At 41.9% G+C, this 17,088-nt stretch overlaps 1 protein-coding gene across 1 annotated transcript in view; it reads right to left on the bottom strand.

The window, feature by feature from the left end:
• Positions 1 to 4,446: 4,446 nt before the first annotated feature.
• The window catches only part of LOC124619828 (exosome complex component MTR3-like), a 34,944-nt gene continuing 22,302 nt past the window's right edge, over positions 4,447 to 17,088 (bottom strand). Inside the window, exon 4 of the mRNA XM_047146437.1 lies at positions 4,447 to 5,148. Coding sequence (XP_047002393.1) covers positions 4,828 to 5,148 — 321 coding nt within the window. The 3' untranslated portion in view covers positions 4,447 to 4,827. The remainder of the gene's footprint in view (positions 5,149 to 17,088) is intronic.

A 17,088-nucleotide genomic window follows, 5' to 3' on the forward strand; every position in this document is an offset into this window, starting at 1 on the left:
GTGTAATTGGAATTCCATGAGCTGTGGATTGGTAGTATATTAAGAGAGATCTTACTTGCCACACATAATTGGCCTTTGTTTTACTGTATAAAGGTTTCATATTCTTATTTAGGGCTCCATACCAACACTTTTGTGAATATAATTCTTTTGGACAGTTATAAATTTTGGCAAATTTTTTAAAAAGTGTGGCCTTGTGAGATTCCTATTGTGTGCAGTCAGTATCAAGCCTCTTATGGTTACTCTTGTGTATCCTTGTATTTCTTGGTCTGGGAGTAGCACTGTGTGGCATACTCATAGCTGCAGTCTGGGGCAGGCCTTCTTTGAAGCTTCTGAGGATCCATTTGCAAACCAGAGCCCCAGATGTAATTTGTGTGGCATTATGTTAAGTTATGTGAACAATCTTCACCACTCACAATTAATGTTCAGTTGAGACAGACATGGCTTTAATGTAATGGTTTTCATTATCAAACAGTGAAGGTCCGGGTTGGAATATCAACAATATTATGAAAAGGATAGACTGCTACTTACCATGAAGATGATACGTTGAAGTCAAACATTCACACAAGCAAGGGCGCGCGTACACACACACACACACACACACACACACACACACACACACACACCTCAGGTCAACCTGCAACAGAAACTTATTCAGCAAGAGCAACAATCTGGAGAGCGGCAGGGAAAGGGGGGGGGGGTGTAGTGTACGATTGGGTGAAGAGGAGTCAGCACTGCTTGGTAGAGCATACAGGGTCTAAAGGTGGCTGTACAGAACTGACAGGTGTGCTGTCAGGAGGCTGCAGAGGGGGGAGGGAGAGTGGAAAGGAGGTGTACAGAAAAGGGGAAAAAGCTGGTGGAGGTCCTGGCGGAGAGCAGCACACAATAACGGTGAGGAGGTGACAGGATAGATACGGTGCAAAGTGTGGGGACACACTCTTACCATAGGTTGAGGTTGGGATGATTTTGGGAGTGGAGAATAAAGGGGAGAATCCAGATGGCCAGGCTTCTGAAGCAGCCATTGAAAACATGTACGTTACATGCAGCTGCATGTGGTGCCACAGGGTGTCCACTTTGATCTTCATCAGTTCGGTGGTGGCCATTCATCCTTGTGGACAGCTGATTACCAACTAGCTGCTGCGAATGAGACATGGGCCCATCACTTCACATCGGAAATTAAATCTCCCCCCCCCCCCCCCCTCTCTCTCTCACGTTTTTCTCAAATAACTCTAAAACCATGGCTCCTAGTGAAAATGTTTCCCAGTAAAAAATTAAACTTACAATGAAATGAACACCCTTACCTGCTTACAGGCGTTGACATACTCGACGGGGACAGATGAAAATGTGTGCCCCGACCGGGACACGAACCCGGGATCTCCTGCTTACATGGCAGACGCTCTATCCATCTGAGCCACCAAGGACACAGAGGATAGGGCAACTGCAGGGATTTATCTCTGGCACGCCTCCTGCGAAACCCACATTCTCAACGTATTGTCCCGCACTACATTCGTAGTGGCCCCGCCCATTATACTCATTACTCGCGGCGAGTTGCTGATTCCCGTAAGAGTTCGGGCACTGTTTGTGCATTCGCACAGAAGAAGATGGTCAAGTTTCCGGTGAGCCTTATATATATATATATATATATATATATATATATATATATATATATATATATAAGGCTCACCGGAAACTTGACCATCTTCTTCTGTGCGAATGCACAAACAGTGCATATATATATATATATACACACACACACACACACACACACACACTAAGATGGTATCTGTTCTTTCGCACATGTCCGAGTATTTATTCACGGCTGTTAAGTTAGCTATTGTGTGAAACAGCTCAACAGTTGGAGCTGTCAAATGTGTACAACACTGAAAAACCTGTCCATAGTGTGGGATGCTGTCGATTTCATTGTCCCTACTATTACTGTCTGGAATATTGTTCACAGCATGATGTGTATCCAATGCATCACCCTGGCCCCAGCTCTCCCAACATCTAAAGAGACTCTGAGACTTAAACTGCATCTCTCCACAACAGATCAGCTAGGTGTTACAGGACTTCAAACATTTCATCATAAGTAAAACAATACATTACAACAGATAACTGAACATGATCAGTCCCATTCCATCAGACATATTCACACCTATCTTGGAAGATACACTGTTTATGTGTGGCAAGTGGCTCCACTCATTGCAGTGCACTCTACAAGTGTCAGAAATTCCTGGACGGAAAAGATTTATCCAGCCTACACAATTAAAGGTGAGTAGGGAGGAATGACTATAACACCATTACATGGCATTACAATACGTTGCCAACAATAGACATCAGCAAGGTGTCACATTTACCAGTCCAATCCCTCTCCCAACAATGCTACATAGGTCACTTACAACATCACACTTACAAATTAATACACACGTCGGCCATTGTTTACATGCAAGTATTTTACATAAAAGCTTACTTTACAGCTACAATAAGTACTAATAATAAACTGAAATAACTCCACCATATAAACATGAACCCACAGAAGTTATTTTGTCTATTCATGTAACAGAATGCATTCTATGTAGTGTTAACATATTTTGTGGGAAATAAACACCCCTAGGCATGTCCCTGCACACTGCATCACCAGTGATTCATAAGGTGCACTGTGGAGGGTAGGCATAACTTAAAGACTCCCTGTAATTGCTTCTGGTATAAAGTAAGGAATCATCTGCTCGATCTTCAGTTTGCAGACCTATGAAGGAGAAAAAGAGCACTAACACAATCCCTCACACTTCTATCCCACTCATCGGCCCCTTCACCCTGTTGCCCCCTGGAACACAATTCATCCTCTAATAAGGCTATATGGCACTTAGACTTGGTACACATATTTAATATCTGTTTTCAGCACACTTTATCTATAAATGAACATTAATTGTATACCATTAAAACAATATTTTTAATGATCTAGCAATGGAAATCCCAGGTAGGAACATGAACAATGTAGGAAAAGATAAATTGCTATGTACCATAAAGAAGAGACATTAAGTTGTAGATAGGCACAAATAAAAGGCACTTGCACAAAGCTTTCAGCCACAGCCTTTACCAGCAAGAGAGAAACACACCATTCATACACACAAGTAAGCACACCTCATGCACGGGGCACATGACCCCCAACTTCAGCAGCTCCGACCAGACTCCAACTACAACATGGGATGGAAGCAGCAATCTGGAGGGGATGGGGAAGGAGGACAGATAGCAGTGTACAGATTTGGGGTGAGAGAAAGGCTGTCTGGTGGTGTGTGCAGGGACTAGAATGCCAACAGGCACAGTGTCAGGAGGTGATAGGGCAAGGAGGTTGGGGGGGGGGGGGTTGGTAAGGACCGAAATAGCAGAAGATCAGGAAAAGATGGGCAGCTGCATTAGCAGAGGGTGGCACCCTCTGTCAGTGAACTCAGCCTTCTTAATCCTGGTGGTTAAGAATTTTAGTTTGTTGTTCAGGACACTTGCTCCTAGCACTGAGCAAAAAATGGCAAGCTATATGATTTTTTTCCCCTAATTTTCCTTCACTGATTGCACTAATGAAGATGACAGTGAAAATTCCTGGGTGGAAAGATTAAACTGCATGAGGACAAACAACTCACCTTAGAGACTGAAAGAAGCTGCATAAATATTCAGTCAGATCTTGATAAGATTTCAAACTGGTGCAAAGGTTGGCAACTTGCATTAAATGTTCAGAAATGTAAAATTGTGCACTTCACAAAATGAAAAAAAATGTAATATCTACAACTATAAAATCAATGAATCACTGTTGGAATCGGTGAACTCATACAAATACGTGGGTACAACACTTTGTACGGATGTGAAGTGGAATGATCACATTACCCCAGTTATGGGTAAAGCAGGCAGTAAGACTTCAGTTTATTGGAAGAACACTGGAAAAACACAATCAGTCTAAAGAAGAGATTGCTTAAAAATGACTTGTGTGACCCATCCTAGAATACTGCTCAAGTGTGTGGGACCCGTACCAGATGGGACTAACATGAGATATTGAAGGGCAGTGCAAATGGTTACTGGTTTGCTTGATCTGTGGGAGTGTGTCACAGTGATTCTGAAGGAACTGAACTGGAAGACACTTGAATATAGATGTAAACTACCCCAAGGAAGTGTGTTAAAGTTTCAAAAACAGGCTTTAATTAATGACTGGGAATATAATACAATCCCTTATGTATTGCTCGCATAGGAGTAGTGAGGATACGATTAGAATAGTTACTGCATGCATAGAGGCATTCAAACAAATTGTTCTTTCTGTGCTCCATACATGACTCGAGCAGGAACAGACTCTAGTAACTTGTACCATGGGATATACCCTCCGCCATGTATCTCACGGTGGTTTGCAGAGTATAGATGTAGATGACAAAGTCTTGAGCAGGAGAAAATATAAAAATAAAGAGAGAAATATAACTGTTTCAAAACTATTTACTGAAACTTAAGTATAATTTTATGATTAGGACATAACTGCAGCAGTTTTATTACTCAATACTGTTAAGTCTTTACTCTTATCATAGTTACAAATTATAAAAAAAATTATTTCAAAATATACATCACACCCTATGTATCCCAATAAAAATATAGCAGTGCACTGTACACTTACAAAATTTGAATAAAATTACAGTAGTCGCAACCAAAAACTATCCACTCTTGCACAAATAATAGTTTTGCCTTCCTTTCCACATAGTTACAATCACTAATTATCTGCTCTGCTTCTACCAATGTTCATGTTTAATGACATCAAGGCAGAAATGAATTAAAGAAGAAGCAACAGTGATCTCCCTTTTTCATTCAACAAACTATTCTGTCAGCACTTGTATTTAACAAAACATCCATTTTCTTCTTTGACATCCTTGCAACATGTTTAACTAAACATTGTTTTGAAAGAGGATACACAGCTTCACACAGTTTCATTAGAATATTAATAGCATCAGTCACACTATCAATGTCCATTATTCCGCTTTGGGTGTATTCTGATATCTGCTGATGTGTTGGTAACAGAGTAGCTGTAACTGTACCATGGTTTAAGTTGGTCCCATCTTGAGGAGTTGTGTTGCATAAATCTTCCTCTTCAGCCGTAGGATCAGTGAACTTCATATCGCCATGAATCCCCTGAAAAGAAATCCATAATGAGTAAATGATGCTATATCAATGTGTAAAAGCTATGCTATAAAAGTTTTACATCACAGTAAAGTGTTTAAACTTTTAAAACAATCTAGTTTACAGCAGCAAATTATCATTATACTTTTCTTGAAGCACATGAGAAATTTTGTTTGCACAATAAACAGCAGAGAGTAATGATCTGGGGTCCAAACACCAAGCACTTAAGCAGCTAAGAAATATGTCAATTGTACTTGCCGCTATTTACTTGAAGCAAAGTGTAATGGGAGGACTACTGGGAATATATTTCATGACTAAGAAGCATGGGACTTGATCATCATCGTCATCATCATCAATAGTTCCAAACCAACAGATACTGCTTAATTAAAGTTTCTTTAAATTTACAAGGCTGGAGAATTTCTTAGCTGAATAAAACTAGTAATATCTCACCTTGTCGCTAAACTGTATCCCACTTACTCTATTAAGGTTATCAGCTTGTCCTGTATAACGAATGAGTATGTGGAGCAAGGCATGTGAGAGTTCTTTGATACTTCCAGATTCACAATGTGATGGCAGAATGCATTTTCACTAACTAACTTTAAAAAAATTAAAAAAAAATAGTAGTTTAGATGACACAAGAGAGACTACAAATGAAACAGCGAATCGAACTGCATGAACCATCAAGTATGGTTTTGGCTGCAGTTTGCTCGTTTTGGTGGGAGTGGTCAATGTGTTAATAATACAAGAAAACTGCTTTTGAAACATGGCCTGATCAGTTACCTAGAAGGTTCTGCTCATAAGTGTGCCTTTCAATGCCTTTAAATATTTATTTTCTGGTATGGCATATAATATAATCAAAATAAATAGTTCAGGTCTCCGTATCACCAGATCTAAAACACAGCCAGAAAACCGCTATAAAATAGTTGCACAAGAGTGCACCAAATACACAAGGTATTGGCAGCTACATTGGTAGATTTGACAATAAGTAGTGGCATGGGTGGAGGATGTGTCAGACAAGGTTAAAAGTCTTCAGCATTACACTTATCAGACTGGAAAAATCAGAGAGAGATTTGAACCACTGGATAAGCTACGATTAGGATGTAATTAGGATAGCAATTGCAGCTGCTGAAGGTGAAATCATTTTGTAAAGATAAAAAGAGCTGACTGACAACAAGGCTATGGAAATGGCCTGAAGAGTAGGTTGTGGCACACCTGGTGATAGGAATATTTTACTAATGCATAAGGACAGGAAAATTTTGCAAAAACGTTAATGTGAAAATGACATGAAACTAGAGCTTTTTAATGAAATAATATGAATCGATGATTTTACCAAATACCGTGAAATATATAATTTTTCTGTAAAAATGGTGAACCATCAAAGGTTCAGGACAATGAGCACAAAGTAATGGGGGATTACCACTTAACAAATAGTGCTGGTTAAAAAGACATTGCCCAGTATGCAACCTAGTTAAAATGATCTCATCGCAAGGAGAGGTGGTCGGCCAAGCAGTTGGGCGAGGTTTAATTCTCTGGCGCTTGTTCCCATGAAGGTACAACCAGTGGTGATGCTAAAGTGACACCACCCGCTCATGATGCCACGATGGTGGACTGTATTGAGGCGGTATAAGATGGACGAAATTGCAAATGCGTGAACGAAACACTAATACCCTAGTTTCGAACGGGCAATGGACTGGCACAAATGGGAGAGGGTGCTCTGATCAGCTCCCCACGAAGTACTGCTGGGCACACGTAACATTGAGGTACTGCGTACAGCGGGTGGCCAGGTAAGACATGTGGGAGGACCAAGCAAGTTTCCTATTGAGCATGAGCCCCAGAAATTTCGCAGTTTCAACGAACAGAAGATCAACAGGCCCACAATGTAAAGATGGCGGAAGAAATCCACTGCACCAACAGAAAGTCACACAAATGGTTTTGTCAATGGTAAAGCAAAAGCTTTGTCAATGCTCCACGAGTAAAGACGATCGAGACAATGCTGAATACACCACTCAAGGAAACAAGTCCAAGGAGAGCTGCAATAGATGGCAAAAATCATCAATGAAAAGGGAGCTGGAGATGCCCACTGTGAGACAGGTCATAACAAGGTTAATCGCAATAGCAAAGAGGACGACACTCAGGATAAAACACTGAAGCACACCGTTTTCCTGAATAAAGTTGTCCAAAAATCTATAAAAGGCCCGCTTAGCTGGGCTAGGCAGTCTGTAACAGGTTACAGATGGCCTAGCACAGCTAAGCGAGCCTTTTATAGATTTTTTAATTTAAGGAAGTGTATAGTTAGGATATGTGCCAATATCCAATTTAATAGACAGTGTTTAGCAGCAAAGGTCATTCCAAATTATGTCTGGTGTTTGTTTCGTAAAAATGCTCATGGCACTGGAAAATACTTAGGAAATATTATGTTATTTTGCCTGCGCAATGAGATTCGTTCCTTGTATATTAAAAAAGCCTGTGTAAATAAGGAGCTATATATGGCTCATCTATGTTTAGCTGGCATGTTAAAGGGACAATAATTCCAATGGGTTTCTGATCACACACTGCGTACCTGGATTCATTTACACAAAATCTCACTGAAAATCAGGATAAAAAGTTGCAGAAGCTTCAAAATTTGAAGCAATGGAGTCCTAATCCTCAAGTCACTGAATGTGATTTTAAATTTTTTTCTAAAGATTTGTAACTTAACCGACATTGTCTTCGATTGGAAAGAGAAACGGTTATTGGATAAGGGTTTATCCTATAACACATCACACAAAATATCGCAGCAGTAACTGGATCGGTTGGTCTCCCACACTGTTTCTGCTTTGGATGGAAAACTGATGACAATGGCTCAGCGTACTGAAGTGGCTGTGGGGGTAAACAAAATAGTAGAGATTTACTCTAACAGCCTCAGTCATCCTAGTGGTAGTTCTCTTATAGGGTCTGAGGAGAATATTACAGCACGTACGATTAATGAAAAGCTCCAGGATAATGGTTCGATTATAGTGCAAGCGGATGAGTCTAAATCGGTCATAGTTATTTCGGAGGAACAGTACGTTGAAAAGGTCAAGCATTTTATTGCTCCTAGACTTCGTGGTGTAATAAAGCTCCATAAGGAAGGTTTGCCTATCTGACCCACTATTAACTGCAGGAATGGCCCAGGTATTCAACTTAAGAAACATTTGGCTGAATATTTGTATAGGAACCTCAAGCATCCGGTAAACTTCAGTATCTCAAATGGAGAGGAATTGATTAGCAAACTTTTAGCCTTAACAGTTCCAAAGGGTACTTCCCTGGTTTCATTTGATGTAAAAAATATGTATGCAAGCATCCCAACCGATCAGCTCCATGAAATAATTAGTGAAAATTTAAAGAAAAATAGTGGCAGACCATTAGAAGAGACAAAAGAGGTATTGCAGCTTCTCAAATTGGTATTAGGTTATAACTATTTTAAACTTGGGGATAGTAGATGCATCCAAAAACAGGGCTTGGCAATGGGATCTCCACTGTCTTATTGCCTTGCCAACATTTTTATGACTTTTTTGAGCGTAATATGATGGTCGACTTAAGCTGGTACTCTGAAAGGATAATTTTTTGGGCTAGATATGTGGATGACGTAATTTTGCTGTATAACAGTTCTTTCCAGGATTGTAATGCTGTCCTAGGTGAACTAAACAAAATACACAAGAGGATCCAATTTACTATGGAACAGAGCATTAATGGCACTCTTCCCTTATTAGATCTATTGGTCAAAATCAGTGGGAACTCGGTTAATTTTGATTTTTTCAGAAAGCTCAACACTTCTGACGTCGCGATACACAGATCGTCTAATCATCCTTTGCAATTCAAAAAGGCCACATTCAGGGCTTTACTACACAGGATGCATACAGTCCCATTATCTCAAGAAGCCAGGGATCGTGAATTTAAAGTAATACAGTTTATTGCCTTTTCGAATGGATACGACGCAGATTTCGTTGGTAAGATTAACAGGGGTGTATTACGGTAGATAAACATGAAACGGTAGATAGACATGAAACATAGCACTGCTCACACCCACTCACTCCCGGAACATTCACTTCCCTACAACCAGCAAACAGCAGATTAGCTATTGGGCGTAAATTTCACAGGATACCTTTCTATGGTAACATTTCAATCAGAATCGGCAAATGCTTAAGTTCCAAGGGAATAAATCCGGCTTTTTATATTCCTAAAAACAATGGACAGAAGTTCAGGCACAAGGAGGCTGGAACATGGAATAGTTTCAAGTTGTTTGGGATATGTAGTATCTATCTCCTGTGATGATTGTGATGCCACACAGGAAGAAGTTTTGAGACCTGCTTTAAGGGGCACATCAGCGACCCAGGCTCAAAATCGGCCCTAGGTGCGTATTTGCGGGAAACGGGTCACCATATCACCAATGCTGGTGTTACACTTGGAAAGTAAGGGCAACACCCTTAATGTTTTGGAAGAGGTTGAAATCTTCAGAGTTCTGAAGAAATCCTCTTGCTCCTCACTTAATGCCTGGACTGATCTGAGGCACAAAGGTCTTCTAGAAAATTTTGATTACTTAGACAGGTAGCCTTACCCCTATAGCTTACTTGTAGTAGGTTCTGTTCAATATATTTTTGTGTGTACTCCGGGCCCTACACATTCAGAACCACCGCATTTATTATTCTTATGGGTTTACCTAACTGTCCATTTTTTTATATTGGCCACCTAGTATGGTGTTACACTTTCTTTCAAAAAATAGACATAAGAAATTGTTTATCAAATGTTCAGCAGCCCCCCACTCTTCACACCTTGTACACGTCATCCGGCCTCTGGCAATTCTTGTACCACTGCGTGAGCGCTTTCCGGGTTTCGGCCAGTCAGTCAGGCTGTGCCCACTGCCGCACTGCTCCTCTCAACTTGCACAGTATGTTCTGAGATGTTTACATGGCCCTAATTCCGCTGTTTGTTCATGCTAATGTTCCGCTCTTCGCCGCTCGTGTTTAGGGGAGTTTCATAAGCATTGTATTTTATTTTTATTTTCTAGGTCATTGTCACTCCCACCATTTAAAATTTTTTTTTTAAATTTTAACTACCGCTTTCACCAGATGACAGTATACTGGACGTGAATGGTGGGGAGTGGCTACAGGGCAATGTCCAACGTTACTATGTTATAAATAGCGTATGTGAGTACTTTCTTGTTTCATTCAAAAAACTGGTTATTTAAAAGTTTAATTTACACCTCAGAATTGGGGGATCGAATAGTTTATATGAGCTCTTATTATTTTTTGTACAGATTTCCTGAGGATGCACCGATAAGTGGTGCGAAACCGGTCGCAGATTTAATACAAATCATTCATACTGCCAGTGCAGAATTTTCTTTGAAAAAATGTCTAAGTTTGGCTGTGGTTGCCCACCCTACAAAACAACAAGCTGCAGTAAGTCTGCCCTGATGACACCGAAGGATAGAGGGATGTAAACGGTACAAAGGGAAAAGGTGAAGTGAGGAGGGAAAATGCGGACTGCAACAGCTTGCAGCAGGGTGCCACAGAGATGGTCTGGCTATGAATGTCATCCCTGGTGAGCAGCGTGACTCTCCCATGAGGAGGGGAAGGGGAATGTCAAAGTGGACCAGAAAGAAATGTGAGAGATCAAAGCGGTCACGAGGATGCAATTTTGTTTCCTTGAGGCAGAGAACAACTGGATGCTGCAATTTCAAGAGCAGCCATAATTTCTCTTTGTTGGATCTATGGCTGTGAATGTTCCACCGGAGGAGAGTCTGACGAGGAAAGGGGAGGAGGGAAAAAAAGAAGGGGGTGTCACTTTGATAGGTGCTGAGTGCCAGCCTTCGAAGACTCACTGCTACAGGACGCAGATGCTGGAGGGTCCAGCTCCATCAGATCTAAAGAGACATCCGCACTCTCCCTCTGTCGATCTGCAGAGTCCAGGGCAGACAAACGGTTGGGAGTGCACATCAGCAACACAGAGGCCGGCCAGGTGAGGGTATCACGTGGTGACATGATTGAAGAGGATCTCTGAGTTGGCAAAGGAGAAGACCATTTTCCTTTGTTTGATTTCTTGCAGCCTTTGTGGGTAGCAGATGGCAATTCAGATGTTTGTTGGCTGAAGGGACATAAAAAGTCTTCAGTAGAGTACTCCTTCTGTCCTTTCCAGCTGGTTGGTTGTGTAGCAAGTAACTTCACCCCATGAGATGAAAGTTGCTGGCTTGTTGCACAGCTGGAGGAGGAGGAGGAGACAGGGATACTACGAGGCCACTGGGCGATTTTACAACTGCGATGCTGAATTTGAGGTTGCATGTCAGTGTGGCCATGTCCTTCATGGAGCGCGACGTAGCAAGCACAGTACTATAAGTGCCAGATGGTAAAATGCAGGTTTCCCGACTAGCCAATAAGTTGCAAGTGACAGGGTAAGGTAGTTCTTCCTTGACTTGGATTTCCTGGATGACCCGCTCATCGAGATACATAGGACAATCTTGGGAGGAGGGTGCACGGTCGCCACTGCAATTGATACAGCAGAGAGGAGGAGGAGGAGGAGGATGGGGACAATCACCCTCATGAGCATCCCTACTACACGTTACACATTTGGCCCGGTCTCTACAGGACATTCGAGAGTCGTCGTAACAATGACACTGGCAGCAGTGCATCGGGTTCAGAATGTATTGTCAGACTGTGATAATTTCACAGTCTGCTTTGATCTCTGTTGGAAGCACTACTCTATCAAACATGAGAAAAAGAGTGCATGAGGGCACTAAGGATGCATCTATCTTTTTTATCACTCGATGCACTGCAATGACGCCCTGATCAGAGAGGTATGTTTGGATATCTGCCTTGGCCAGACCATCAAGCAGCCTAGTGTAAATAACACCGCGCAAAGAATTCAGTGTTCGATGGGCTTCAACACAAATATGATAGCAACGGTGGAGTGAAGCTGCAAGCAGTTGCTGTGCTTGAGAATCAGAAGTAGCCTCCAAAAGAAAAGTGCCATTGTGTAAACAAAAGCAGGATTTCACAGAACAGCAAATGCATCAATACCTATCTGAATAATAAACGGATTTACTGCAGCGAAGGACTGACCATCTTCAGCATGTGAAACCACAAGGAACTGGGGTAGAGCTGGGAGGGTCTTTGAATTGTTAGCCTCATTCCGGGTAGATTTAGGAGATGTAGACTGTGAAGAAGATGATTAGCTCTTGGCAAAAAAATCCCACATGATTGCCAGTGTCTCCGATAGTGCACTCTTTCCAACTGGGGGGCTTCTTCAGAATGGGGGGTGCATCTGACTCAGGTCACACCTCCCGAACACCTGGCAGAGGGACCAAATGACAATTTGAGAAAGTAACAGCTCAGGCAATCACCTCTCCCTGGGCCTGGCCTGTACCATGGGGGTAGGTGCGAACCCTACCTCTCGATCTGGGGCTAGGAATTAGGCGTTACCCAGTCACCTGTTATGCAACAGACACACGAGCCAGACTTCAGGAGCACATAGGAAGGAAGTAAAAAAAGAGAAAACCCAAGTACCAAAGCGGAGGAAAGATAGGAGAAGGGGAACGAAGAAAAAAAAGGGAACAAATTCCAAAAACATCCCAGACATGTTCCCCAAGGGAGGGGAAAAGGAATAGCAAGAGTATAGGGAAAAGATTCTGCAAAGGCTGGAGCCCTGTGGTAGCCAAGCAAAAACTCGCCAAAGAGTGGCACTTCCCCTGGGAGGAATCTTCAGGTGGCAGTTCATTTCCATGTAATAAACTTTGATGTGACAATGAAAATAGCACCAAAACTAGCAAAAATACTACAAAATTTGGCAAAATAAATGCTGAATTTGGTGAAACAAACATTGTCAAATTCTGAAGGAAAGAAAGCGACACTGAAGATTGCAAAAAGATAACACCATGCTGGATAAAAAATCTCTGAATATTTGGAAAGAATGTCAAAAAATTGTGCAAAAAAGCTTTGTCTTTGGCAAAAACAAAACTGGCTTTGGCAGAAAATGATGCCAAATTTAGAAAAAATATTAACTAATTTGAAAAAATAGCAATGAATTTGGCAAAAGGTAACACCAAACTTGGCCATAAAATAAAACTATCTTTTCCTGTCCCTACCAGTGTGTGTAAATGCAGGCAATGGAGTGCCTTGAGGAGAGTTCGCCAGCCGTCATCTACAGAGACAATAGTATTGTAATTTAGAATGGGGGTCTCAATAGTACCAGAGTAAGCAGTTCGCTTTCTACAGGTGCCAGAGTGTGGTTCAAAAGAACTGCATGTACACCTATATCTGTCCACTGTAAATTCCTGTGAGGCATATGCCAGAGGGTACTTCCTGTTGTATCACATATTAGATTCTCTTGGCCTCTATTTGTGTATGTAGCACATGAAGAATGACTGCTTAAATGTCTCTATGCATGCTGTAATAGTTTCCACGGTCCCTACAGAAGCTGTGAAGTTGCTGTTCTCGCAGCTCATCCGAATATTGGTATGTGCCCTAGTTTATCGCTGTGGGCAGTAAGAGACATTTGGCAGAGTTGCTGGTGAGCAGTCATAATAGATGATTATACAGGTTGGTTGCAAAAATTTGACTTTGAAGTAATTTGCCTTTGGATGATAAGAAAGCTGGTTGCACAAAATTGTTCAAGGTTTAGTTACACTGCTAAACATATGGTTCATTTAACAGCAGTAGCATGTAGTATTCAGTGTAGTTTGGTCATAGTGGAAAAAACTAACAGTAACAATAAAAAGTTATTATCAACCATAAACCTTGTGCCACACAATTAAAATCAATTTCACGATTTGTACTGCATCTTGGTTCAGTACAAAAGATAAGGGAGAGATCTATCACACAATGAGCAATGATAGTATAACAGCACGGACATTACCGAGTGATTAAATAATGGGCCGGGTATACACCCAGATTTTTTATGTACTACTGGTTCTTGAAAGTATGTAAGTAGTCTCTTGCAGAACATCAGCATCTCTCTTGAAGAATCTGTCAGTTCAGATTATTCAGCATTTCCATCATACTCTCCTGCAAGTCAAACAAATCTGTGAGCATTTGTATTGCCCTTCTGTGTATACATTCAATATCCCTCTCACAGTCCTATTTGGTGCAGGTCACACACATTTTTAACAACATTCTACACACATCAAAAAAAGTTTTGCATCAGCTCGGTTCTGAGAGTTCCGGAACCCATACGGATAATTGGAATAGAGATCAATATAAACATCAATTCTGCCGTTTTTATTGTTCATGAAAACCACACACTGCATGTTGTACCACCATACAGTGAGAACTTCAGAGGTGGTGGTCCAGATTTCTGTACACACCAGTACCTCTAATACCCAGTAGCATATCCTCTAGCACTGATGCATGCCTTTATTCGTCGTGGCATATTATCCACAAGTTTATCAAGGCCCGGACTGTCCCATTCCTCAATGGCGATTTGGCCCAGATCCCTCAGAGTGGTTGGTGGGTCATGTCATCCATAAACAGCCCTTTTTAGTCTATCCCAAGTATGTCGATAGGGTTCATGTCTGGAGAACATGCTGGCCACTCTAGTCGAGCGATGTTGTTATCCTGAAGGAAGTCATCCACAAGATGTGCACGATGGGGGTGCGAATTATCGTCCATGAAGACGAATGCCTCGCCAATATGCTGCCGATATGGTTGCACTATAAGTCGGAGGATGGTATTCACGTATCATACAGCTGTTACGGCACCTTCCATGACCACCAGCGGTGTATGTCGGCCCCACATAATGTCACACCAAAACATCAGGGAACCTCCACCTTGCTGCACTCGCTGGACAGTCTGCCTAAGGCGTTCAGCCTGACGGGGTAGCCTCCAAACACATCTCCGATGATTGTCTGGTAGAAGGCATATATGACACTCGTCGGTGAAGAGAATGTGATGCCAATCCTGAGGGATCCATTTGGCGTGTTGTTGGCCCATATGAATCGTGCTACATGGTTGCAAAAAATGGACGTCGGGAGTGAAGCTGCACGTCATGCAGCCTATTGCACACGGTTTGAGTCATAATATGACGTCCTGTGGCTGCATGAAAAGCATTATTCAACACGGTGGCATTGCTATCAGGGTTCTTCCGAGCCATAATCCATATGTAGTGGTCATTCACTGGAGTAGTAGCCCTTGGGTGGCCTGAGCGAGGCATCATCGACAGTTCCTCTCTCTCTCTCTCTGTATCTCATCCATGTCCAAACAACATCGCTTTGGTTCACTCCAAGACGCCTGGACACTTCCCTTGTCAAGAGCCCTTCCGGGCACAAAGTAACAATGCAGACGCGACTGAACTGCGGTATTGACTGTCTAGGCATGTTGAACTACAGACAACACGAGCCGTGTACCTCCTTCCTGTTGGAATGACTGGAACTGACCAGCTGTCTGACCCCATCAGTCTAATAGGTGCTGCTCATGCATGGTTGTTTACATCTTTGGACAGGTTTAGTGTCATCTCTGAACAGTCAAAGAGACTGTGTCTGTGATACAATATCATAAGTAAATGTAAATGTCTATCTCCAGGAGTTCTGGGAACCAGGGTGATACAAAACTTTTTTTGATGTATGTAAGATGGAGGCACACAAGTGTCTTGTAGGTAAATCCTTTGATGACTGACTGCATTTTCCCACTTTCCTACCAACAAACTGAAGTCTGCCACTTGTTTTCCCTATAATTCAGCCTATGTCGTCACTTCATTTGAAATCTACATAAATTGTTACAACTAAGTATTTGTATGAGTTGACTAGTTCGAAATGTGAGACACTGATATTGTCGTTTTAGCTTACAATGCTTTTGCATTTTGTGAGGTTCACAAGTTATAGTTTCGGGCACTCATTCCCACCTCTATCTTTCACTCACTCACTCACCCAGTCATTCTACCTCACATATCTTAAAGCAATGGAGAAAGTGTGACAGAGGCTACACCAGGGATTAAAACAGAAGTAAAATGACGGAGGAGCTAAAACAACGAACAAGTGTACATGACTGGCTGACCACTTGACATGGGTGAGCAAGTCACCCTGTTAACACATTACGAATGTCTCCTTAAATTTTTTTGGAAACAAGTTTTGACAAATCACAAAACCATAAAAGTATCAGCACATTCATTTCAACGTCACTTAAAATAGAGAGCAGGTCTGCTGGCACATCTGCCTCTGCCTCTGCTCTCTGTTCCGAAAATAAAACAAGAGCTAGTAAAATTTGATCTGTACACTACAGACACCACACAATGGAGGACTGTTGCGCCAGAGCAAGAAGCCATAGGTCATCGAACTGTGGCCTATGTCAAGCTGAGTGAGGACGACCTCATCCTGCCTTCATAGCTGAACGGAGGTATGCCATGACCGCGTAGTGGGCTTTACTAGATGGATCTTTTAATCTGTCACTTCAGACACTCATCTTCCCATCAATACATGACTCTGTACCTCAGCCGCGAGGAGATAGCATGCAGAAAGGTGGCACACTGACATAACTGAGGATCACGACCTCCTTGGCTGCTACATCTGCCATTTCGTTCCTTGCAATACTCATGTGCCCTGGTACCCAGCAGAAAGACACCTCCTTCCCCAACCATTGTAGTTGGAGGAGGGTCTCCTGGATGTTCCAGATTACTTTATCTGCTGGGTAGAAATGTTGTAAGAGTGAAGGGCACTCAGAGAATCAGAACAGACAAGAAATTTAGCACTTGAAGCATATCTCATCTTCTTCTGTGCCTGCAAGATTGCATATAACTCCACGTCAAAGACAGTGAAGTCTCGAGGCAGTCTGACCTTGAGGACAAGATCAGGGAAAATGAACATAGCAACCAAGGGAGTCCCCGTTTTGACCCATCCATAAAGACAACTGCAGAATATGGCTGCTCAGTTAAAATGTCAGAAAATATTGTATTTAAAACAAAATCAGGAGTGAAAACTCTCCTGTACTGCACAAAATCTAAAATTACTCTGTC

Source organism: Schistocerca americana, chromosome 6, assembly GCF_021461395.2.
Source record: "Schistocerca americana isolate TAMUIC-IGC-003095 chromosome 6, iqSchAmer2.1, whole genome shotgun sequence".
NCBI lineage: Eukaryota > Metazoa > Arthropoda > Insecta > Orthoptera > Acrididae > Schistocerca > Schistocerca americana.